Below are 25,745 nucleotides of genomic sequence, written 5' to 3'. Positions count from 1 at the left end.
TATATATATATAACACATCTTCTTTATCCATTCATCCATTGATGGACATTTGGGCTCTTTCCATACTTTGGCTATTGTTGATAGTGCTGCTATAAACATTGGGGTGCACGTGCCCCTTCAAAACAGCATACCTGTATCCTTTGGATAAATACCTAGTAGTACAATTGCTGGGTTGTAGGGTAGTTCTATTTTTAATTTTTTGAGGAAAGTCCATACTGTTTACCAGAGTGGTTGTACAAGTTGGCACTCCCACCAGCAGTGCACAAGAGATCCTATTTCTCCGCATCCTTGCCAATATCTGTTGTTGCCTGAGTTGTTAATGTTAGCCATTTTGACAGGTGTGAGGTGGTATCTCATTGTGGTTTTTATTTGTATTTCCCTGATGATGAGTGATGTTGAGCATTTTCTTATGTGTCGCTTTGCCATCTGGATGTCTTCTTTGGCAAAGTGCCTATTCATGTCATTTGCCCATTTCTTCATTGGATTATTTGTTTTTGGGTTGGCAACCTACTTTCTTAGTACATTATCCAATTCTAAATTTATTTACACAGAGGTTTTAAATTTTAATTCCTTTGTTTCAATGGCTATTTCCCTTTGCCACTTATTATGTATGTTTATGTTTGCTTTTTCATTCTTAAGTTAGCTAGCAGACTTTTTCTTTAAAAAAACACAAATTTTCCTACATTAATTAGTACTATGTTTTTCTGTTCTCTGTCTTGTTAATTTCCGTTTATGTCTTTATAATTTCCTCCCTTGAACTTTCATCAGCTTTACTTTGTGGTCTTTTTTCTTGCCTTTTGACATCTTAATATTTCACTTTTCTTTTTTCCCCCCCCTTTTAAAAAAAATTCTTCAGGACAGAGCCAAGATGGTGGAACAGCACAGAAGTTTTTTGTGTGTCTCATCTCCATGAAATACAGCTACACCAATACTAAACCATCCTGCACACCTAGAGAACTGATCTGAAGATTAACACAACAATTTGTACAACCTGAACCACAGAATTCAGCAGATACACAGTGCAGAGAGTTGAACTTGGGGAGAGAGAAGCTGAGGCGGACAGGGAGCTGCTTTTGAGGGCGGAGAGAGGATGGAGACGGGATTGGGGTGGGGGGAGAATACAGGAAAAGCACCCCTCCCCAAAAGCAGCTGGACAGAAAGTGGAAAATTGGAAACAGCCGCAGGGACTAAACTAAAAAGTGAGAAAGGAGAAAGGAGAGGGTTTAAACTCCATTAACACTGTAAACAAGGGGAGTGCAGAGTCTGTAACTCCATTGCTCAATACTTGGTGGTGCTCTGGTGGGAAGGGTGAACCCCCAGGAGCAGAGTGGGGTCTGGGAGGTTCGTGAGCCACACAGGGAAAAGCAGTTCCACTACTGGAAGGACATTTGGTAGAGACTGTTGAGGCCACCTGGTCCCAGCAGACCCCAGAGAATGGCCACATTCACTGGTGCTGGAACAAGGTTGTTAAGGGTGAAGCCTGGTGCCAGATGTGTTGTGATTCTCCATAGTCCCTGAAATGCTGCCACTACACTGGCCACAGTCTCTGGGCACCGGCAGCAGCATGGTCTCCCAAGCTTTCCTGGGTGTGGCGGGCATTCGGCCATTGCTTGGTGAGACCCTCCACAGAGGGGCTGAACGGGTCAAAGCTGAAGTCCCTCAGAAGTAAGGAGCCAAGGAAAACAGCTGCATCTGAGACAAAACTCTGGAGAGAGGTACTACCTGGGACTTGGTCACGGACAGTGAAAATGCAGGGAGTGGACGAAAGCTGAAAACAAAGGAAGGGTGCACGATTGCTGATCGGGGAGAACAGAGTTCCGATACTAGAGCCTGGGTAGCTGTGTGATGCCATTTACATTGCTCCCACGCATGCACATATGCACCTACAAGCGCCACAACACTCCACCCCAGTAGGCTAGCAGCGCCATCTAGTGGAGAATGGAGCCGCTACACAGCCCCACCAACTGGGCCAACCTTGCTCTTCAAGAACAGAAGTCTCACTGCCTGCTTAGTTTATGGACTATAAAGTGCTCATAGTCTGACTTCTAGGGGAGAACTAAGTAATTTCAGTCGTATTTCAATCTGTTAGCAAGTGAATCTATTCAATTTTCTTTCTTTCCTTTTTTTTTCTCTTTTTAACTTCTTTTCTTTATCTTGAATACAGAAAGAAAAAATTCATTTTTATTTTCAATTTTTATTAAAAATATTTTTAATTTTTTTTAATTTTTTACTTTTGTGTAAATTTTTTCAAATTCTATTTTGCTTCCATCATTTTCTTTCAGTCTACTTCAGTGTATTCACTTTTTCAAATTTCCAAACAATTTCCTTTTTTTTCTTTTTTCTCTTTTTTGTTTCTTTTCTTTTTCTTGAATACAGAAAGAAAAAATTCATTTTTATTTTCAATTTTTATTAAAAATATTTTTCTTTACTTTTCTCTATTATATTCTTTAATTATGTGAAAATTTTTTCAAATTCTATTTTACTTCCATCATTTCATTTTAGTCTACTTCAGTGTATTCATTTTTTCAAATTCTCAAACGATTACCTTTGTTTTTTTCCCCCTCTTTTCTCTCTAATCTATCAAACCACTTTCAACATGCAGACCAAAACACACCTAGGATCTAGCATTATTTATTCGATTTTGTGTGTGTGTGTTTAATTTTTTATTTTAATATTTTTTAATTTTAAGTTTTTCTACCTCATTAATAACTTTTCTCCCTTCAAAATGGTGAAACGAAGGAATTTACCCCAAAAGAAAGAGCAGGAAGAAACAACAGCCGGGGACTTAACCAACACAGATAACAAGCAAGATGTCTGAACCAGAATTTAGAATCATTATAATAAGAATACTAGCTGGAGTCAAAAAGAGATTAGAATCCCCTTCTGCAGAGATAAAAGAAGTAAAAACTAGTCAGGATGAACAAAAAATGCTATAACTGAGCTGCAATCACGGATGGATGCCGCAGCGGCAAGGACAGATGAGGCAGAACAATCAGTGATTCAGAGGACAAACTTATGGAGACTAATGAAGCAGAAAAAAAGTGGGAGATTAAGGCAAAAGAACATGATTTAAGAATTAGAGAAATCAGTGACTCATTAAAAAGAAACAACATCAGAATCACAGGGGTCCCAGAAGAGGAAGAGAGAGAAATAGGGGTAGAAGGGTTATATGAGCAAATCATAGCAGAAAACTTTCCTAAGCTGGGGAAAGACACAGACATCAAAATCCAGGAAGCACAGAGGACTCCCATTAGATTCAACAAAAACCGACCATCAACAAGGCATATCATAGTCAAATCCACAAAATACTAAACCAAGGAGAGAATCATGAAAGCAGCAAGGGAAAAAAAGTCCTTAACCTACAAGGGAAGATAGATCAGGTTTGCAGCAGACCTATCCACAGAAACTTGGCAGGCCAGAAAGAAGTGGCAGGATATATTCAATGTGCTGAATCAGAAAAATATGCAGCCAAGAATTCTTTATCCAGCAAGGCTGTCATTCAAAATAGGAGGAGAGACAGAAAGTTTCCCAGACAAACAAAAATTAAAGGAGGTCATGACCACTAAACCAGCCCTGCAAGAATTTTAAGGGGGACTCCCTGAGGGGAGAAAAGATGAATACATACATATATACATATATACATATATATATATGTACATATATACATATATATATACATATATACATATATACATATATCTATATATATGTATATATATATATGTAAATACCAAAAGCAACAAAGATTAGAAAGAACCAGAGAACACCACCAGAAACTCCAACACTACAAGTAACATAATGGCAATAATATCATATCTTTCAGTATTCACTCTAAACATCAATGGACTCAGTGCTCCTATCATAAGACATAGGGTAAAAGAATGGTTAAGAAAAAAAAGATCCATCTATATGCTGTTTACAAGAGACCCACTTTAGACCTAAAGATACCTTCAGATTGAAAGTGAGGGGATGGAGAACCATCTATCATGCTAATGGTCACCAAAAGAAAGCCAGAGTATCCATACTTGTATCAGACAATCTAGACATTAAAATAAAGACTGTAACAACAGATGAAGAAGGGCATTATATCATAATTAAGGGGTCTATCCACCAAGAAGATCTAAGAACTGTAAACATTTATGCGCCAAATGTGAGAGTACCCAAATATATAAATCAATTAATCACAAACATAAAGAAACTCATCAATAGTAATACCACAATAGTAGGGGACTTCAACACCCCACTTACAACAATGGACAGATCATCTAATCAAAAAATCAACAAGGGAACAATGGCTTTGAATGACACACTGGACCAGATGGACTTAACAGATACATTCAGAACATTTTCATCCTAAAGCAGCAGAATATACATTCTTCTCCAGTGCACATGGAACATTCTCCAGAATAGACCATATACTGGGACACAAATCAGCCCTAAGTAAGTATAAAAAGATCGAGATCGGGGCGCCTGGGTGGCTCAGTCGGTTAAGCGTCCGACTTCAGCTCAGGTCGTGATCTAGCGGTCTGTGGGTTCGAGCCCCGCATCGGGCTCTGTGCTGACAGCTCAGAACATGAAGCCTGTTTCAGATTCTGTGTCTCCCTCTCTCTGACCCTCCCCTGTTCATGCTCTGTCTCTCTCTGTCTCAAAAATAAATAAAGGTTAAAAAAAATTAAAAAAAAAAAGATTGAGATCATACTGTGCATATTTTCAGACCACGACGCTATGAAACTCGAAAATCAACCACAAGAAAAAATTTGGAAAGGTAAATAATACTTGGAGACTGAAGAACATCCTACTAAAGAAAGAATGGGCTAACCAAGAAGTTAAAGAGGAAATTAAAAACTATATGGAAGCCAATGAAAATGATAACACCACAACCCAAAACCTCTGGGACGCAGCAAAGGTGTTCATAAGAGGAAAGTATACAGCAATCCAGGCCTTCCTAAAGAAGGAAGAAAGATCTCAGATACACAACCTAACCTTATGTCTTAAGGAGCTGGAAAAAGAACAGCAAATAAAACCCAAAACGAGAATAACACAGGAAATAATAAAGATTAGAGCAGAAATTAATGCTATCGAAACAAACAAAAAACAGTAGAACAGATCAATGAAACCAGAAGCTAGTTCTTCGAAAGAATTAACAAAATTGATAAACCACTAGCCACTTTGATCAAAAAGAAAAGGACCCAAATAAATAAAATCAAGAATGCAGAGGAGAGATCACAACCAACAGAGCAGAAATAGAAACAATAATAAGAGAATATTATGAGCAATTATACGCCAATAAAATGAGCAATCTGGAAGAAATGGACAAATTCCAGAAACATATACACTACCAAAACTGAAACAGGAAGAAATAGAAAATTTGAACAGACCCATAACCAGTAAGGAAATAGAATTAGTAATCAAAAATCTGCCAAAAAACAAGAGTCCAGGGCCAGATGGCTTTCCAGGGTAATGCTACCAAACATTTAAGGAAGAATTAACACCTATTCTCTTGAAGCTGTTCCAAAAAACAGAAATGGAAGGAAAACTTCCAAACTCATTCTATGAAGCCTATTACCTTGATACAAAAACCAGAGACCCCACTAAAAGGGAGAGTTACAGACCAATTTCCCTGATGAACGTGGATGCAAAAATCCTCAACAAGATATTAGCCGACCGGATCCAACAATACATTAAAAAATTACTCACCACAACCAAGTGGGATTTATATCTGGGATGCAGGGCTAGTTCAATATCCGCAAAACAATTAACGTCATTTATCACATCAATAAAAGAAAGGACAAGAACCACATGATCCTCTCAATAGATGCAGAGGAAGTGTTTGACAAAATACAGCATCCTTTCTTGATAAAAACCCTCAAGAAAGTAGGGATAAGAAGGCTCAGACCTCGAGATCATAAAAGCCAAACACAAAAGACCCAACACTAATATCATCCTCAATGGGGAAAAACTGAGAGCTTTCCCCCTAAGGTCAGGAACAAAACAGGGATGTCCACTCTCGTCACTGTTATTCAACATAGTATTGGAAGTCTTAGCCTCTGCAATCAGACAACACAAAGAAATAAAAGGCATCCAAATTGGCCAGGAGGAGGTCAAACTCTCGCTCTTCACAGATGACATGATACTCTATATGGAAAACCCAAAAGATTCCACCAAAAAACTGCTAGAACTGATTCATGAATTCAGCAAAGTTACAGGATATAAAATCAATGCACAGAAGTCAATTGCCTATACACAAACAATGAAGCAACAAAAGAGAAATCAAGGAATCGATCCCACTGACAATTGCACCAAAAAACATAAAATACCTACAAAAAGTCTAACCAAAGAGGTGAAAAATCTATACACTGAAAACTATAAAAAGCTTATGAAAGAAATTGAAGAAGACATTAAAAAATGGAAAAAGATTCCATGCTCCTGGATCCGAAGAACAAATATTGTTAAAATGTCGATACTACCCAAAGCAATCTACATATTCAATGCCATCTCTATCCAAATAACACCAGCCTTCTTCACAGAGCTAGAAGAAATAATCCTAAAATTTGTATGGAACCAGAAAAGACCCCTTATAGCCAAAGCGATCTTGAAAAAGGAAACCAAAGCAGGAGGCATCACAATCCCAGACTTCAAGCTATACTATAAAGCTGTAATCATCAAGACAGTATGGTACTGGCACAAGAACAGACACTCAGATCAATGGAACAGAATAGAGAACCCAGAAATGGACCCACAAATGTATGGCCAACTAATCTTTGACAAAGCAGGAACGAATATCCAATGGAATAAAGACAGTCTCTTCAGCAAGTGGTGCTGGGAAAACTGGACAGCGAAATGCAGAAGAATGAACCTGGACCACTTTCTTACACCATACACAAAATAAACTCAAAATGGATGAAAGACCTAAACATAAGACAGGAAGCCATCAAAATCCTCAAGGAGAAAGCAGGCAAAAACCTCTTTGATCTTGGCTGCAGCAACTTCTTTTTTTTTTTTTTTTTTTTTTATTTTTTTTTTTCAACGTTTTTTATTTATTTTTGGGACAGAGAGAGACAGAGCATGAACGGGGGAGGGGCAGAGAGAGAGGGAGACACAGAATCGGAAACAGGCTCCAGGCTCCGAGCCATCAGCCCAGAGCCTGACGCGGGGCTCGAACTCACGGACCGCGAGATCGTGACCTGGCTGAAGTCGGACGCTTAACCGACTGCGCCATCCAGGCGCCCCTTGGCTGCAGCAACTTCTTACTCAACATGTCTCTGGAGGCAAGGAAAACAAAAGCAAAAATGAACCTCATCAAAATAAAAAGCTTCTGCATAGCGAAGGAAACAATCAGGAAAACTAAAAGGCAACTGACAGAATGGGAGAAGATATTTACAAATGACATATCAGATAAAGAGTTAGTATCCAAAATCTATAAAGAATTTATGAAACTCAACTCCCAAAAAACAAAGAATCCAGTGAAGAAATGGGCAAGAGACATGAATAGACATTTCTCCAAAGACGACATCCAGATGACAAACCGACACATGAAAAAATGCTCAACTTCACTCATCACCAGGGAAACACAAATCAAAACCACAATGAGATACCACCTCACACCTGTCAGAATGGCTAACATTAACAAGTCAGGCAACAACAGATGTTGGTGAGGATGCGGAGAAAGAGGATGTCTTTTGCATTGTTGGTGGGAATGCAAGCTGGTGCAGACACTGTGGAAACCAGTATGGAGGTTCCTCAAAAAACTAAAAACAGAACTACCCTACAACCCAGCAATGCAATACTAGGTATTTATCCACAGGATACAGGTGTGCTGTTTCAAAGGGACACATGCACCCCAAAGTCTATAGCAGCACTATCAACAATAGCCAAAGTATGGAAAGAGCCCAAATGTCCATCGATGGATGAATGGATAAAGAAGATGTGGTATATATAAAAAATCGAGTATTACTTGGCAATCAACAAAAATGAAAATTGCCATTTGCAGCTACATGGATAGAACTGGAGGGTATTAAGCTAAGTGAAATCAGTCAGTCAGAGAAAGACAAATATCATATGATTTCACTCATATGAGGACTTTAAGAGACAAAACAGATGAACATAAGGGAAGGGAAACAAAAATAATATAAAAACAGGGAGGCGGACAAAACAGAAGAGACTCATAAATATGGAGAACAAATAGGGTTACTGGAGGGGTTGTGGGAAGGGGGATGGGCTAAATGGGTAAGGGGCACTAAGGAGTCTACTCCTGAAATCATTGCTGCACTATATGCTAACTAATTTGGATGTAAATTTAAAATAAATAAATAAATAAAATTAAAAATTAAAAAAAAAAATTCTTTCGGGGGCTCCTGGGTGGCTCAGTTAATTAAGCGTCCAACTCTTGGTTTCAGCTCAGGTCATGATTTCACTGTTTGTGAGTTCGAGTCCCAAATCAGGCTCTACTCTGACAGTGTGGAGTCTGCTTGGGATTCTCTCTCTCTCCTGGCTCTCTCTGCTCCTCTTCCGCTCACACATGTGCGTGCGCGCGCTCGCTCTCTCAAAATAAAAAAAATTAAAAAATTAAAATAAATTATTTCGGTATGTAGGAAAGAGCTTTTTTTGTTGTTGTTCTAGTGTTTCTTTTGTACTTATGCATATTTTATAGTACCCTCTGTCCCCCTTTCTTTTCTTACTTGACCTTTTACAATCTGATTTGTTACTTTTAAATCATATTCCTTAATACTCAACTTGCCACCTAGGCAATAGTCAACAAACTTACTCTACTTTGTCCTTTCCATCTCTCATTAAAAAATTGCACTCTCAGGGCACCTGGGTGGCTCAGTAGGTTAAGTGTCTGACTCTTGATTTTTGGTTCAGGTCATGATCTCACAGTTTGTGAGTTTGAGCCCCGCATCCAGCTGTGCACTGACAGATATATTAAATATACAAAAGGCTCATCATTACACATTTTGCTAAGATTTTCCCAGTGTTCTCTCTTAGTTGGATGAACATCATTCTCTAGTACAATGCAGTCAGCAGAACTTTCTGTGATGATAGAGACATTCTATACCTGCATTGCCCAATAGGGTAGCCACAAGCCACATATAATGAGCATTCAAAATGTGGCTAGTGTAACAGAGGAACTGAATTTTACATTTTATTTAATTTGAATTAATTTACATTTAAATTGCCACATGTGGACAATAGCTACTAAATTCATGCAGTGCTCATGGATTCATCAAGAAGGAGTCCTGTATAGAGGTGAGAGTACTTGCATATTTAAAATTATCTTTCTATAACCTGGATACCTAAAAAATAAACTTGATTGTAATATAAAATCCATGCGTTACATTAAAAATGCTGTTCCACTGGTGCCTTTGTATGTTGCTGATGAAGTCTAATGCCAGCCTGATTTATTTGCCTAAGTCAGTAACCTGGTCTTTTTCACTAGCGTTTTAAGAATTTTTTTTTATTTTTAAAATCCAGTAGTTTTACTGAGGCTATGTTTCAGAATTAACCATTGCAAGTCAGTTTTAAGAGGTAAAAATGGTCCTTTTAATATGCAGGTTCATTTCTTTCTTATTTCTAAAAACTTTCTTCAGTTATAGTTTTAAATATAAGTTGTTTCACTGTTTTGTTTTTCTTCTCCAGGGAATCCAATTATATGTTTGAGATCTTTGCTGAGTCTATTCCATTTCAATCACTTTCTCTCTGACACTTTTTCTTTTTTTCTCAATGTTTATATTTATATTTATTTTTGACACAGAGACAGAGCATGAGTCGGGGAGGGGCAGAGAGAGAGGGAGACATGGAATCGGAAGCAGGCTCCAGGCTCTGAGTTGTCTGCACAGAGCCTGACGTGGGCTCAAACTTGTCAACCATGAGATCATGACCTGAGTCAAAGTCGAACACTCAACCAACGGAGCCACCCAGGTGCCCCTCTCTGACACTTTTTCTTTATCTCATTTTCATTATTTTGCTTATTTCTTGGCCTTCTTAAATAGCCCTTATTAAATATTCAACACATTGTAAGTCAGCTTTAATACCTTTCCTTTCCTAAGTTTAATCAATTCTAATTTTATTTCTTTTGGGAGAAGAGAATGTTACTAGTTTTTAAAATTTTTGATTCATTTGTTTGAGACTACTTAATTCATTTTGGAGTTTTATGCTACAGTTTCTTTCTGCTTTGTAATCAGTTGTGGGGGAAGAATGTACATAAGCCAAAAAATTTTTGATTCTCATTTTCTCTTTTCTTTTTACAGTAATTTTGTATGGACTGCTTCTTTTGGCCCATTTTGTGGAAAGAGTAAAGTTTGGGTGGCTTAAGAAATTCCTAGTTCAAGACTGCCCCCTTCTGTCAGAATAGTAAGGTTCAGTGTCTTTTTTCATATACTTATTTGAGGGCAGGGCAGTTGAGGGGGGCAGGTCTGATGTGTTTAATATTTCTTTTGTTTCTATAGAATCTTAATTCCTCCCTCTAGCTTCCTTCTTTCCCTTCACTGATCCCTCCCCCTCTCTATTTATCTCTTTACCAGAAGTGGTACCTTTCTAAAAATGCCACCCTAGGTCTTACACACTTTCAAGTCCTTTACCTTTAACTGGTACTGTGATCTACCAGACCCTAGACTGCTTTCAGAAATTTTGGATTTACTGTGAAGCTTCCACTTGCTGTTTGTTTGTTTTGTTTTGTTTTGTTTTGCTTTGCAGACTCAGGCTCTCAACCCCTCTCCTCTTTTCCATGCAATTTTTCAAACCCCAAGTCTAAAACATCAAAAGATACTTCTGTTGGAATCTGGTGGGGTTTTTTCTTAATTTAAAAATGATTTGAAGTTCATAGTATTCGTTCTCTCACAGTAGAGCTGAAAGTATGGATTAAGTGCGGTTTTATTTTCCTTTTTAATTTGTATGGTCTTCTGGGAGGATAAGTGGACAAATTCTAATTTAGGAGGCCACCATTGTCCCAGGGGAACCTGGAAGTCCCTTGAATCTTTTTATTCTTATTGTTATTACTGATTGTGATTTGTCAGTATTTTATAAACATTCTTTTCTTAATTTTCTATTTATTTTTTATTTTTTAAATGTTTATTTATTTTGGAGAGAGACAGCACAAGCAGGAGAAGGGCAGAGAGAGACAGACAGACAGACAGACAGAATCCAAAGCAGGCTCCATGCTCTGAGCTGTCAGCACAAAGCCTGCTGTGGGGCTCAAATCCACAAACCGTCAGATCATGACCTCAGCTGAAGTTGGACGCTTAACTGACTGAGCCACCCAGGTGCCTCAACATTCTCTTTTTTTTCTTTTTAGTTTATTTTTTTATTTTGAGAGAGACAGTACCTGCACATGATTGGAGGAAGGGCAGAGACAGAGAATCCCAAACAGGCTCTGTGCTGACAGCCTAGGCAGGCTTGATCTCACAACCATGAGATCATGACCTGAGCCAAAAAAGAGTCAGATGCTTAACCAACTGAGCCAACCAGGAGCCCCATATTTTATAAACATTCTTAACACATCTCAGGAAGTAAAGCAAAGAGCTAAGTTTGTGGACAAGTCTTCCGTCTGAAGTAACTTTCTTAAACCCAGTAACTTTCTTAAAACATCAAGCATATAAGAAACAGATTCAGAAATTAAAGTGTCTCATATTCAATCTAATTATGGTAAAATCTGGTAGGATACATTCTATCTTATAGTTTTGTACTAATTAGAAGTCCTTTCTGCCTACGTATAAATAATACCTACTTTGGGCTAAAACAAACAAAATTGTGTTTAGAAGGTTATATAAAAGAAATAAACCAGAAATCAACTTTCTTTCTTATTTTTGTCTTTATGATGATAATGCAAGAACATGACAGATTTTCTGATCTTACATTCTGGTAAAGTTCATTTATCCATCTATTCAACACTTATTGAGGACCACTAAACTGCCAGTCAACGGGGACACAAAGATAACTAAGGGACAGTCCCTGACTCACAGACAAGTAGAGAACTATGAGTAAGTTGCAGTAAGTACAATACCCTTTATAAAATGTTTGAAAATATGCAAACCATGCTATACATACTTTTAAGTGTACATATATATGTAGTATAAATACAAAGCCAAGTGAGAAAATTATAATCAAATTAAGTATAGAGGTTAACTCTGGGAGGGTGAGGGGAATAAAATCAGGCAGGAATACAAATATAGCTTCAATTTCATCCATGGTAGTTTATTTAATAAATAAAAAGATCTGAAACAAATACTGCAAAGTACTAAGACCTGACAAAGCTGGGTGGTAAGATATCATAGGTATATTTGTTATCTCTATTCTGTATGCTTGAAATAATTTAATTTTTAAAAAACTATTCAAAATGCAGTTCAATTTGGGGCACCTGGGTGGCTCAGTTAAGCGTTCAACTCTTCATATCAGCTCAGGTCATGATCTCGTAGGTTCAAGCCCAGTGTCAGGTTCTGTGCTGACAGCATGGAGTCTGCTTAGGATTCTCTGTCTCCCTCTTTGTCCCTCCCCTGCTCATGTTCTGTCTCTCTCTCAAAATAAATAAATAAACTTAAAAAAAGTGTAGTTGGGTTTTAATAAAAAATGCAGTTCAATTTACCGGAGTTTTAAATCAGAAGTTTCAGATTATGTTCAAGTTGTGTAATAACATAAAATTAAGAACCAATTTAGGTATGAATGAGAAAAATAGCCCATCTGAATACTGTACATCATTTTTTATATGAAGTGTTACACATACCTGTGAGTGCTAAATAAGAAGCAATGTACCGCTTTTCCAGTCCATCTCTAACACTCTGAATTGCACCAAAAATTGGAGGTATAATCATAATCAGGTTACTCACTGTATTCCCTACAGGAGAAAAACACAAGAAAATAATTATATTAGTTAATACCCCTTTAAATAAAAACTCATGCACTTGGCCCTTAATAAAAATTAAATAGGTGACTTTTCAGAAAGATGGTGGAAAGATATTTACAAAGTACCAAGGGAAAATAATTATCTATTGAATGAAAATTTTATGTAAGAATCTGAGTGAAATAAAGATAACTTTTGGGGCAGCTGGCTGGCTCAGTCAGTAGAGCATACTACTCTTGATCCCATGGTTGTGACCTTAAGCCCCACGCTGGGTATAGATTACTTAAAAAAATAAAATCTTTTGGGGCATCTGGGTGGCTCAGTCAGTTAAGTGGCTGGCTCTTTGGTTTCAGCCCAGGTCATGATCTCACGGTTGGTGAATTTGAGCCCCACGTCCGGGTCTGCACTGACAGTGTGCTTGGGATTCTCTCTCTCCCCCTCTCTCTTGCTCTCAAAAAATAAACTTAAAAACATTATAATAACATAAAATCTTTAAAAAAAAATAAAGATAATTTTTGACAAATGAAACGAAGATTTTTCAATCAGAACACCCACTAAAGGAATTTCTAAATTCTAAAGGTAAAAAAGAAAACTATCTCAAAAAGAACCTCAAAGATACAGCAAAAAATGAGTTGAAGGTAGCCATTTGCAACTGAGAGAGTGGTCCACAGATAGAGCGATGAAAAGGTAAAATATAGAATTGTGTTACTTTTATCTGTTGAATCAAATAGCAATGAATTGAGGTTTGCATTTTATAGATCTTTTTAAAATCTCACTTTATGGTAATATTTTTAACTTCTAGTTTCTATGTTTCTAGTAAAATATGAAAAGCAATGGATCATCATCTGATTTTTGTTCGTATCTTTTGCAAATCGACATATATAGAACACTCTACCATATAGCATATACATTTTTCTCAAGTACACATGGAACATTTTCCAAGATAGAGCATATGTTAGGCCATACATTCTAACAGACTTGAAAAAGATAACATACAAAGTATGTATCTCTCCCAACCACAACAGAATGAAGTTAGAAATAAATAACAGACAGAAAGACAGGATGCATGGGTGGCTCAGTCAGTTAAAGCATCTGACTCTTGATTTTGGCTCAGGTCATGATCTCATGGTTCTTGAGTTTGAACCCTGAGTTGGGCTCTGTACTGACAGCGCAGAGCCTGCTTGGGATTCTCGGTCACCTTCTCTCTCTGCCCCTCCCCTGCTCTCTCAATTTTTAAGCTGGATACATTGCCACTTAGCTAAGAAAACGACATTTCCAAGACCTCTTTGCAGTAAGTAAGTAAGTAAGTAAGTAAGTAAGTTAAGTAAGTGGAAGTCTGGTATGGTACTTTCAAGAAAAATGGAGATTACACCCTTCTTGTCACCTCCTTCCCTTTTCTGCTACAGGGAATGTGGATGCAATGGCTAAAGCCATCTTGGTGTCTGAGGGGACAGTAGGGATCTAACCCAATTTGGGGGAGGAAGACCTTCCTCTGCCCTATGGTCCTCTGGCTGGACATGGAGTCAAATTGACCATGAGACAGATTATCAGGAGGAAATCAAACTTAGTAGGTGTATGTATGTATGGGGAATCCACACAGACATGAAATTCCAAAGACAATGAGGCAACAGGAAACTTACATCAGTTAAGAAAAGGGGATCAGTTAAGGATACAAAGGGGATAAAGACCATAAGCAAGAAGGTGAAAGGAGATGTATGGGAAAACAAGGTCGCCCTATTATGCAGGTGAATTCCTTAGGTAAAAGGTAGTCTCTGTTAATAGTTCTCTTCCTGTTACAGGCTCTCCTTTCCATTGTAAATTTAGCAGTTGCAGGGAGGCAGAGAGCTTTTCCTGCTTCTGCTGGGTTTCAATTATTTTTAACTTAAAATAATCTTTATGCCAAATGGCCCATCTTGGGCAGCCTGCCCCGGCCCCCTACACTAAGCATGGCTGAGCAACAAAATAAGAGAAGCTTGGGCCCCTGATACCATGGAGCTGCCACCCCAGCCCCGAACTGCCTTTCAGACTGAAATAAATCTACATCTTGTTTAAAGCATTAATTATCACATATCTGTTACTCACAGCCAAACCTAATCCTAACTGATGCAAAAGATGTCCTTAGTGCACCTTATTTCATTTGAATTAAAAATGCTAACAGCCTTTTCTCTGTGAATATACAGTGGAAACTGAAACTGAAAGACAAATACCTGTCTTCGAGTCATTACACCTCTTTCTTAAATTTAATGCTGTTACATGAATGATAAACCTAAATTAATCCAAATGTTTTATGAGGACTGTTTTCACTTTTTATTTTAAATGTTAAAATGCAAAGATAAATATAAAAACGAAGTTATCATGTCAGCTCCTTTTTAAATTACAGTTGACACATAATGCTCCATCAATTGCAGGTATATAGCATAGTGACTTGACTAGTCGATATATTATGCTGTGCTCACCACAAGTGTACCTACCAATGTCACCATACAATGCTAATTACGATACTATTTCCTATGCCCTAATTTTCATCCCTGTGACTTATTCATTCCAAAATTGGAAGTCAGTATCTCCCACTTCATCCATTTGCCCATCCTTCCTGGCAACCATAATTTATTCTCTGTATTTATGGAACTGTTTTTGCTGTTTGTTTTTTAGATACCATATACAAGTGAAGTCATGTTGTTTGTGTTTCTTTGATTTATTTCATTTAGCATAATACCATCTAGGCCTATCCATGTTGTGACAAATGGCAAGATCACATTCTTTTTTTTATGGCTGAGCAATATTCCATATATATGCCATATCTTCTTTATCCATTCATCTATGGATGGACACTTGGGCTACTTCCATATCTCAGCTGTTTGTAAACTATGCTGCAATAAACAAAGAAGTGAATATAACTTTTCAAATTAGTGTTCTCATTTTCTTTGGGTATATAAATACCCAGCAGTGGAATTAATGGACCATATGATATTTCTAACCTATTTAATATATTTTTTGAACTTTGGGGTATTTTTTTAAGTATAATCTTTACACCCAACATGGGACTTTAACTCACAACTCTGAAATCAAGAGTTGCATGCTCTACCAACAAAGCCAGCCAGATGCCCCGATATTTCCAACTTTTCAAGGAATCTCCATATTGTTTTCCAGGTTGCATCAATTTACATTTTCACTAATAGTGCATGAGCATTCCCTTTTCTCCACATCCTCGCCAACACTTTTTATTTCTAGTCTTTTTAATTCTAGTCACTCTTGCCTTTTCATTTTGTTAATGGTTTCTTTCCTTCACTGTGAAAAGCTTTTCATTTTGATGTAGCCCCAACAGTTTATTTTTCCTTTTGTTTCACTTGCTTGAGGAGACATATCCAGAAAAATGTTGCTAAGACTAAAGTCAAAGAAATGATCACTATGTTTTCTTCTGGGAGTTGTATGATTTCAGGTCTTACATTAGGTCTTTAGTCCATTCTCAGTTTATTTTTGTATATGTTGTAAGAAAGTGTTCCGGTTTCTCGCGCCTGAGCAGCTCAGTCAGTTAAGCATCTGACATCGGCTCAGCTCATGATCTCATGGTTCATGAGCTCAAGTCCCACATCAGGTGAGCCCAAGCACCACTTCGGGTAAGACGACGCCCCATAATGGGTGAGTATGAGCCCCACTTCAGGTGAGCCCTGCTTCTCTCTCTCTCCCTCTCTCTACCCCTCATGGGATTCTCTCTTCCTCTCTTGCTCTGCCCCTCACTCACTTGCACCCTCTCTCTCCCTAAAATAAAAAAATTAAAAAAAAAAAGTGTTCCAGTTTCATTCTTTTGCATGTAGCTATACAGTTTTTCCAGCACCATGAAGACGCTGTGTTCTCCCCATTGTATACTCTTGCCTCCTTTGTTGGAGATTAATTGACCATATAAGTGTGGGTTTATTTCTGGGTTCTCTATTCTGTTCCATTAATCTATGTGTCCATTTTTGTGCCAGTACCATACTCTCTTGATAAACATATTCTTTTTTTTTTTAAGTTTATTTTTGAGAGAGAGAGAGAGAGAGAGAGGAAACGTGAGCAGGGAGGGGCAGGGCAGGGGGGACAGATTATCTGAAGTGGGCTTTGCGCTGACCAGAGAGCACGATGCCAGTCTCCAACTCATGAACCATGAGCTCATGACCTGAGGCAAAGTTGGACACTTAACCGACTGAGCCACCCAGGCGCCCCCATAAATACCATATTCTTAAACAATCAATGGGTCAAAGAAGAAATCACAAGAGAAAGTAGAAAATACTTGGAGATGAATTAAAATAAACACAACATACCAAAATTAATTAATTAATTGGATACAACAGGGCTAAGGGGAAATTCATAGCTAAATTCAAACATCAAAAATCAAGAAAGATCTTCAAGCTGAAATGAAATAATGGTAATTAGTAACATAACTATATATATAAATATACAGCATACTGGTGAAGGTAAGTATATGGTCTAACTCTGAATACTCTAATACTGTAATATGATGGTATATTAAACATGTAAGCCTATCACTTAAAAAGTTAAAAGGGCAAAAGTATTAAAAAGAACTAAAGCTGCAAATGACATATACAATAGTTAGTATCCAAAATATATAAAGAACTGACACCTAAAAACAAATAATCCAATTAAAAAATGGGCAGAAAATACAAACAGACATTTCTCCAAAAAAGACATACAGATGGCCAACAGACACATGAAAAGATGCTCACCATCACTCATCATCAGGGAAATGCAAATAAAAACCACAATGATGGATTGCCTCACACCTGTCAGAATGGCTAAAATCAACACAAGAAACAACAGGTGTTGACAAGGATGTGGAGGAAAAGGTACCCTTGTGTACTGGCAAACTGGTACAGCCACTGTGGAAAACAGCATGCAGGCTCCTCAAAAAGTTAAAAATAAAACTACCCTACAACCCAGTAATCACACTACTGGGTATTTTCCCAAAGAATACGAAAACACTAATTCAAATGGACAATATGCACCCTATGTTTATTGCAACATTATTTACAATTACCAAACTATTGAAGCAGTTCAAGTGTCCACCCAGAGACGAATGGGTAAAGAAGGTATGTGTGGTGTGTGTGTGTGTGTGTGTGTGTGTGTGTGTGTGTGTGTGTATATATATATACACACACACATACATATATGTGTGTGTATATATATACATATATATACATATACATATATACATATATATGTATGTGTATATATATATATATATATATATAAAATATATATATATATATACACACCACACACAATGGGATATTTTTCAGCCATAAAAAAGAAAAAAATCTTGCCATGTGCAACAACATGGCTGGATCTAGAAAGTATAATGCTAAGCAAAATAAGTCAAAATACCATATGATTTTGCTCATATGTGGAATTTGAACAAAGGGGGAAAAAAAAAGAGAAAGACAAACGAAGAAACAGACTGCTAACTGTAGAGAACAAACTGATGGTTACCAGAGGAAAGGTGGGTAGGGGCCAGGTTAAATAGGGAATGGGGATTAAGAGCACACTTATCGTAATGAGCACTGAGTAGTTGTTCAATCACTATTATGGTACACCTGAAACTAATATAACACTGTATGTAAACAGTACTGGAATTAAAATTAAAAACTTAATTTAAAAAAAAACTAGCTACAACAATTTATTAGTGAATAGACAATAAAAAACAGGTAAATTATATTAAAAACCTACATGGAGGGGAATAAAAGGGTAGAGGTTTAGTGAGTGAAGTTGTTATCAACATAAAAAAGACTGCTATAAGTTGTCTTATGTAAGCCTCAGGGTAACCATAAAGCAAAAACCTACAGTAGATCACAAAAGATAAGGGGATGGGAATCAAAGCATACAACTATTGAAAATCATCAATTCATAAAGGCAGCAAAAGAGGAACAAAGGAATAGGGAAACTACAAAACAGCCAGAAAACCAGACGGCATTAGTTAAGTCCTGACTATCAATAAATAATTACTCTAAATGTAAATGGATTCAATTCTGCAATTAAAAGGCATACAATGGCTGCATGGATTAAAAAAAAAAAATCAAGACCCAAGTATATGCTGGCTACAAAACATTCTTTTCAGGTTTAAAGACATGCATATGCTCAAAGTAAAGGTATGGAAAAAGATATTCCATGCAAGGGAAACCAAAAGAGAGCAAAGGTAGCTAACTTAGACAAAACAGATATTAAGCCAAAAACTGTAACGAAAAACAAAGATCATTATGTAATAACAGAGGCTTAATTCATCAAGAGGATATAATAATTGTAAATATGTATACAGCCAACATCAGAGCACCTAAATATATTAAGCAAACACTAACAGATCCTAAGGGAGAAATAATATAATTAATAGTAGGGGACTTCAATACCCCACTTTCAACAATGAATTGTTCATCCAGATGGAAAAATAATACAGGAAAGTTGGACTTAAACTACACCTGACACCAAAAGGACCCACAGACATATATACAGAACATTCCATCCAAGAGCAGAACATACATTCTCTAGGACAGATCATATGATAGGTCACAAAACAAATTTTAGCAAAAATTTTAAAACTGAAATAATACAAAGTATCTTTTCTGACCGCAGTGGTCTAAAACTAGAAATCAATAACATGGAGAAAAACTATAAATTCACAAATATGTAGAAATTAAACAACAGACCCCTGAACAACCAATGGAGCAAAGAAGAAATCAAAAGGTAAATTAAAAAATATCTTGAAGTAGGGGCACCTGTGTGGCTCAGTTGGTTAGGCATCCAATTTCAGCTCAGGTCATGATCTTTTGGTTCGTGGGTTCAAGCCCCACGTTGGGCTTTGTGCTGACAACTCACAGCCTGGAGCCTGCTTCAGATTCTGTGTCTCCCTCTCTCTCTGCCCCTCTCCCTCTTGCGCACGTGCGCACACTCTCTCTGTCTCTCTCTCTCTCAAAAATAAACATAATAAATAAATAAATAAATAAATAAATAAATCTTGAAATAAATGAAAATGAAAACACAATAGGACAAACTTATGGGATACAGCTAAAATAGTTCCAAGAGGGAAGTTTACGGCAATAAATGCCTGTGTTAAGGGAAAAAAAAGATCTCAATCAACCTAACTTTACACCTCAAAGAACTAGAAAAGAACAAACTAAGCCCAAAATTAGGAAAAGAAATAAAGATCAGAATGGAAATAAATTAGATTAATGGAACAAAGAGCTGTTTGTTGCTTTTTTTTTTAAGATAAAAATGGACAAACCTTTAAGCTAGATTAACTCAGGAAAAAAGATAATTCAAATAAAATTAGAAGTAAAAGAGAACATTACAACTAATACTACAAAAATAAAAAGGATCATGAGAGACAACTATAAACAATTATATGCTAACAAACTGGAAAACCTAGAAGAAATGGATAAACTCCTAGATATATACAATCCATGAAGACTAAATCAGGAAGAAACAAAATCTTAATGAAACAATAACAAGTAAGGATATTGCATCAGTAATCAAAAACCTTCCAGGGGTGCCTAGCTGGCTCAGTCAGTAGAGCATGTGACTTGATCTTGGGGTCATGAGTTTGAGCCCCACACTGGGTGTAGAGATGACTTTAAAAAATAATATAACAAAATTAAATTAAAATTTCAAAATAAAAAAATAAAAAACTTCCCAACACAGAAAAGCTGAGGACAAGTAGTTTCATTGGTGACTTCTACTAAGCATCTAAAGAATTGACACCAAAACTCAAACTGTTCCAAAAAAATAGAAGAGCGAGGAATACTTCCAATCATGTGTTCATGAATCCGACATGACCCTGATACCAAACTATATGATGTCATGGAAATGTGGAATCTAAAAAAGCCAAACTCAGAGAAATAGAACAGTGTGGTAGTTACCATGGGCTGAGGGTGGGGTGCATGGAGGGTGGAGAATGAGGAGATACTGATATTAGCCAGAGTACAAACTTCCAGTTACAGGATTAACAAGTTTTGGAGATTTAATGTACAGCATGGTGATTACAGCTAATAATACTATATTATACACTTAAAAGTTGCTAAGAAAGTAGATCTTAAATGTTTTCACCACACACACACAAAAATGGTAATTATGTGGTAAGATGCAGGTATTACCTAATGCTATGGTGGTAATCACTTTACAATACATAAGCTTATCAAATCAACCCACTGTACGTATCAAAATTATATAACATTACACAGTTAACCCTTGAACCACACAGATTTGAACTGTATGGGTCCAGGGGCGCCTGGGTGGCTCAGTCGGTTAAGTGTCCAACTTCAGTTCAGGTCACGATCTCACAGTCCATGAGTTCGAGCCCCGCGTCGGGCTCTGTGCTGACAGCTCAGAGCCTGGAGCCTGCTTCCGATTCTGTGTCTCCCTCTCTCTCTCTGACCCTCCCCCGTTCATGCTGTGTCTCTCTCTGTCTCAAAGCTAAATAAACATAAAAAAAAAAAAAAAGAAAAAAAAAAGAGTCACTGAGAGCAGAACAAAATTAAAAAAAAAAAAAAAAAGAACTGTATGGGTCCGATAAATATAATACACTACTGTAAATACATTTTGTTTTCCTTATGATTTTTTGATTATTTTTTAATGTTTATTTATAAAAGAGAGAGAGAGAGAGAGAGAGAGAGAGAGCAAGCGGGGGAGGGGCAGAGAGAGAGTGGGACAGAGGATCTGAAGCAGGCTCCATGCTGACGAGAGCCCAATGTGGGGCTCAAACTCCCAAACCGTGAAACCATGACCTGAGCCGAAGTTGGAAGCTCAACTGACTGAGCCACCCAGGCACCCCCTTATGATTTTCTTATGACATTTTCTTTTCTCTAGCTTACTTGTATTGTAAAAATACAGTATATAATACATAAAACATACAAAAATATATTAATCAACTTATCTTATTGGTAAGGCTTCTGGTCAACAGTAAGCTATTAGTAGTTATATTTGGGGGAGTAAAAAGTTATACATAGCTTTTCAACTGCATGGGTGGGTTGGAATCCCTTAACTCACTATTATTCAAGGGTCAACTCTTTTCAATTATATCTCAATATAACTGGTGGAAAATTCCCCCCCCCCCCACCCCGCCTCCACCAAATCTAACTATTTCCAAGTAACTTAACTGAATCCTAGAACAAAATTCAAAACTATTTCTGGTAATACAAAAAATATCCAGCACCGAACAAGGTAAAATTAAACACAATATCTGGCATCCAATCAAAGATTACCAAGCATATAAAGAAAAAACACAACCCATATTGACAAAAATAATCCAGGGAAACCAATCTGGAACTCATACATATGTTAGAATTAGCAAACAAAAATTAAAACAGTTTATATAAAAGTCTAGAAAATACAAACTAGAAAGAAGATCAGTGGTTATGGGGTAGAGCAGAGGTAGAGGGAACAGTGGGAAAGGGAAGACTTACAAAGGGACATGAGAAAAGCTGGAGGTGATGGGTATGTTCATTATCTTGATTGTGGTGATGGTTTCATATGTGTATACATATGTCAAAACTTAGTTTGTACACCTTAAGTAGGCGCACTCTGTTGTATGTCAACTATACCTGATAAAACTGTTTTTTGTTGTTCTGCCTCTAGGGAGTAAAATTAGAGCATAGAGAGAAAAGAGTTAGGGAAAGGTACTGCTTTCTGGTTTTTTACAAGCCTTTTTTAGCATGACCTAGATTTTAATCTATTTTTTAATGTACTGGATTTTTATATTTTTAATTTATTATTTTGATAAAATAAAAACTAATTCAGGGTGCCTGGGTGGCTCAGTCGATTAAACATCCAGACTCTTGGTTTCAGCTCAGATCATGATCTCGCTCTGTGGATTCGAGCCCCAGAGTGGGCTCTGTGCTGACAGTGCAGAGCCTGCTCAGGATTCTCTGCCTCCCTCTCTTTCTGTCCCTCCCCTGCTCACAAGCATGCTCTCTGTCTCTCTCAAAATAAATAAATAAACTTTATTTAAAAAATTAAAGAAACTTTTAGGAAAGGGAATGAAACAGATGGAGAGAATTTCATAGATGTGGTAAGATTTGAGCTGGAACCTGAAAGGAGAGAAAGGAACTGAAGTCTACTGAGCCTATTAAGTATCAGGTACTGGACTTCACAGTACACACATGCTAACTTGCCTCTCTCAACAACCTTGTGAAACATTGTTACCTCATTAAACGAACAATAAAGTCAGGCTAAGAGATTATACAATTTACCCAAATTCTCACAATAAACAAATGGCAGCACCAAGATTTTATTCCAGGTCTATCTGTCCTTACAGCCAACGTTCCCACCACCCCCCTTTTTTCTAATGTTTATTTTTGAGAGAGGGAGAGAAAGAGAGAGAGCACAAGTAGGGAGGGGCCAAGAGAGAGGGAGACACAGAATCCAAAGAGGCTCCAGGCTCTGAGCTGTCAGCACAGAGTCCAATGCAGGGCTCCAACTCACAAACTGTGAGATCATGACCCTGAGCTGAATGAAGTCTGAGTCCTGACCAACTGAGCCACTCAGACACCCCCTCCTTTTTTCTTTTTTAAGAGAGAGAGAGAGAGGGAGCTCCAGTGCATGAGCAGGGGAGACAGGCAGAGGGAGAGAGAGAGAATCTTTTTTTAAGTTTATTTATTTTTTTGAGAGAGAGACAGAGAGAGCGAGAGAGCAAGCAGGGAAGGGGCAGAGAGAGTGGGACAAAGGATCTCTAAGCAGGCTCTGTGCTGACAGCAGGGAGCCTGATGCGGGGCTCAAACTCACAAACAGCGAGATGAAGACCTGAGCTGAAGTCAGATGCTCAACCACTGAGACATCCAAGTGCCGAGAGAGAGAGAGAGAGAGAGAGAGAGAGAGAGAGAGAGAGAGACAGAGAGAGAGAGAGACAGAGAGACAGAGAGGGAGGGAGAGAAAGAGAGAGAGACAGACAGAGACAGAGACAGAGAGAGAATCTTAAGCAGGCTTCATGCTCAGCAAAGACCCCAACGCAGGGCTGTGACCGTGGGATCATGACCTGAGCCAAAATCAAGAGTTGGATGCTCAACCAACAGAGCCACCCTGCTGCCCCTAAATGTTCTTCCCTTTAAATGCACAAGCACAATGTTTGCACAAAGGTCCTTATTGATGTTTTAAAAATTATATCAAAGAATATTCTATTAAAAACGTTTTATGCCCCCTCCCTGCTTGTGCTTTATCTTTCTCAAAATAAACATTAAAAAAATTTTTTTTTTAAATGGGGACACCTGGGTGCCTCAGTCGGTTAAGCATCCAACTCTTGGTTTTGGCTCAGGTCACGATCTCACAGTGGTGAGTTCAAGCCCTACATTAGGCTCTGCGCTGGCAGTGTGGAATCCACTTGGGATTCTCTCTCCCTCTCTCTCTGCCCCACTCATGCTCTCTCTCAAAACAAATAAGTAAACATTAAAAAAAACTTTTTTAATGTTTTAAGTAAATTCCCAATTGTACAAATAGCAAAGTAATTTGCCAGGTGGAAAATATAAGGTGGGGAGCCAGAAAAATTGATGGTTACATATTTAAACAGTAGTTACCAATAGCTTTAAGTAAACCTGCAGAACATGTTGAATACCGTGCCATTCAGAAGGGCCCTAGCATTCAAACTAACAAGAATCTTTACTGATGGCTGAGATAAAGGAATTGAAATACACCCAAAAGTACAGATAGTATTAAATTTTGCTGAGATGTCAATACTACGGAGGTCAGAAACACATTTCGAATAACCTGGAAGGCAGGGGGTAGGAGAGAGTCCTACAAACTATAGGAAACTCAATTAAAGGTCAACGCAAAGTTTCACAAATTAGAATGAGGAACACAAACCTTAAATATAGGCTAGTGTGAGAGACAGAATAAGGACAACTGTGAGAGAAAGATCCAAAGGCAGAAAAATGACAGTAGACTATTCTTGGGGAAAATCTGAATATACTATCTCAAAGCAAGATTTAGAGGTAAAAATGGAAAGAGCTGGATAGTGGTCATCCTTCTCTCTGCTTTAATTCAGCATCTCTTTGGACTGTTTACCTATTTGTGGCACCCTACTTTAAACAAACAGATCTTAAATACTGAGAGAAGAAACTAAAATAAAGGAATCATTTACTTAATTAATAAAACATGTCATATGAGAAAGGCATGATTCTGGTCTTTAAATACCTGAAGGACTGCTAAATTACAGGTGAATGAGGTGTAGTGCAGTTGTAAAATATAACAATTAAAATCAATGAAGTTACAGAGAAGCAGATTTCCACTCAATATAAGGCAAAACATTCTAAAATTAGAGCTGTCCAAAAAAAAGTGTAATACGCTGCCTTATTTTGGGCAGGGGCCATGTCTTACACTTGTATGCTTCTCCCTTAGCACAATACCAAGGACAGAGCAGGCACTCCAGAAAATCTGACAGAATGAATAAATGCATGCATGTATGCTCAGTGAAACCAGACTATAATTTTTCCTTTATCCTCTGGCATTATTCATAAAAGTACATGTTTCTTCTCTTTTGATTTAACAATGGTTATAGCAGACAGCAGCTTGTTTTGCTAAGCTTTACATATGGAGAGAGATGAAAGAATGGATGAATTAAGAAAAGACAGGGGTGCCAGGGTGGCTCCGTCAGTTAAGGATCTGATTTTTGGTTTGGGCTCAGGTCATGATCTCACAGTTAGTGAGTTCAAGCCCCATGTCGGGCTCTGCTCTGTCAGCACAGAGCCTGCTTGAGATTCTCTCTCCCTCTCTCTCTGTCTGCCCCTGGCTCTCTCTCTCAAAATAAATAAATAAACTTAAAAAAAGAAGAAGAAGAAGAAGAGAGCATTAGACATACTCTTTTTTAAAAGTATAAAAATACCATATTGTAACAAAAGAAGTGAAACTGAATTTTACATGTTTTTAATAGCAAATGCATCCTTGC

At 37.6% G+C, this 25,745-nt stretch overlaps 1 protein-coding gene across 3 annotated transcripts in view; it reads right to left on the bottom strand.

The window, feature by feature from the left end:
* ACER3 (alkaline ceramidase 3) overlaps positions 1 to 25,745 on the bottom strand; it is a 165,810-nt gene that overhangs the window by 90,777 nt on the left and 49,288 nt on the right. For 2 of the 3 annotated variants that reach the window (XM_049652605.1, XM_049652614.1), the window contains exon 2: positions 12,716 to 12,826. In XM_049652605.1, coding sequence (XP_049508562.1) covers positions 12,716 to 12,826 — 111 coding nt within the window. Of the gene's footprint in view, positions 1 to 12,715; positions 12,827 to 17,130; positions 17,233 to 25,745 lie in introns of those variants that run through there. The other variant, XM_049652609.1, reaches the window with a different exon arrangement.

The sequence above is a fragment of the Panthera uncia genome, chromosome D1 (assembly GCF_023721935.1).
Source record: "Panthera uncia isolate 11264 chromosome D1, Puncia_PCG_1.0, whole genome shotgun sequence".
NCBI classification, from domain to species: Eukaryota; Metazoa; Chordata; class Mammalia; order Carnivora; family Felidae; genus Panthera; species Panthera uncia.
This window is presented reverse-complemented; position numbering and strand designations above follow the sequence as displayed.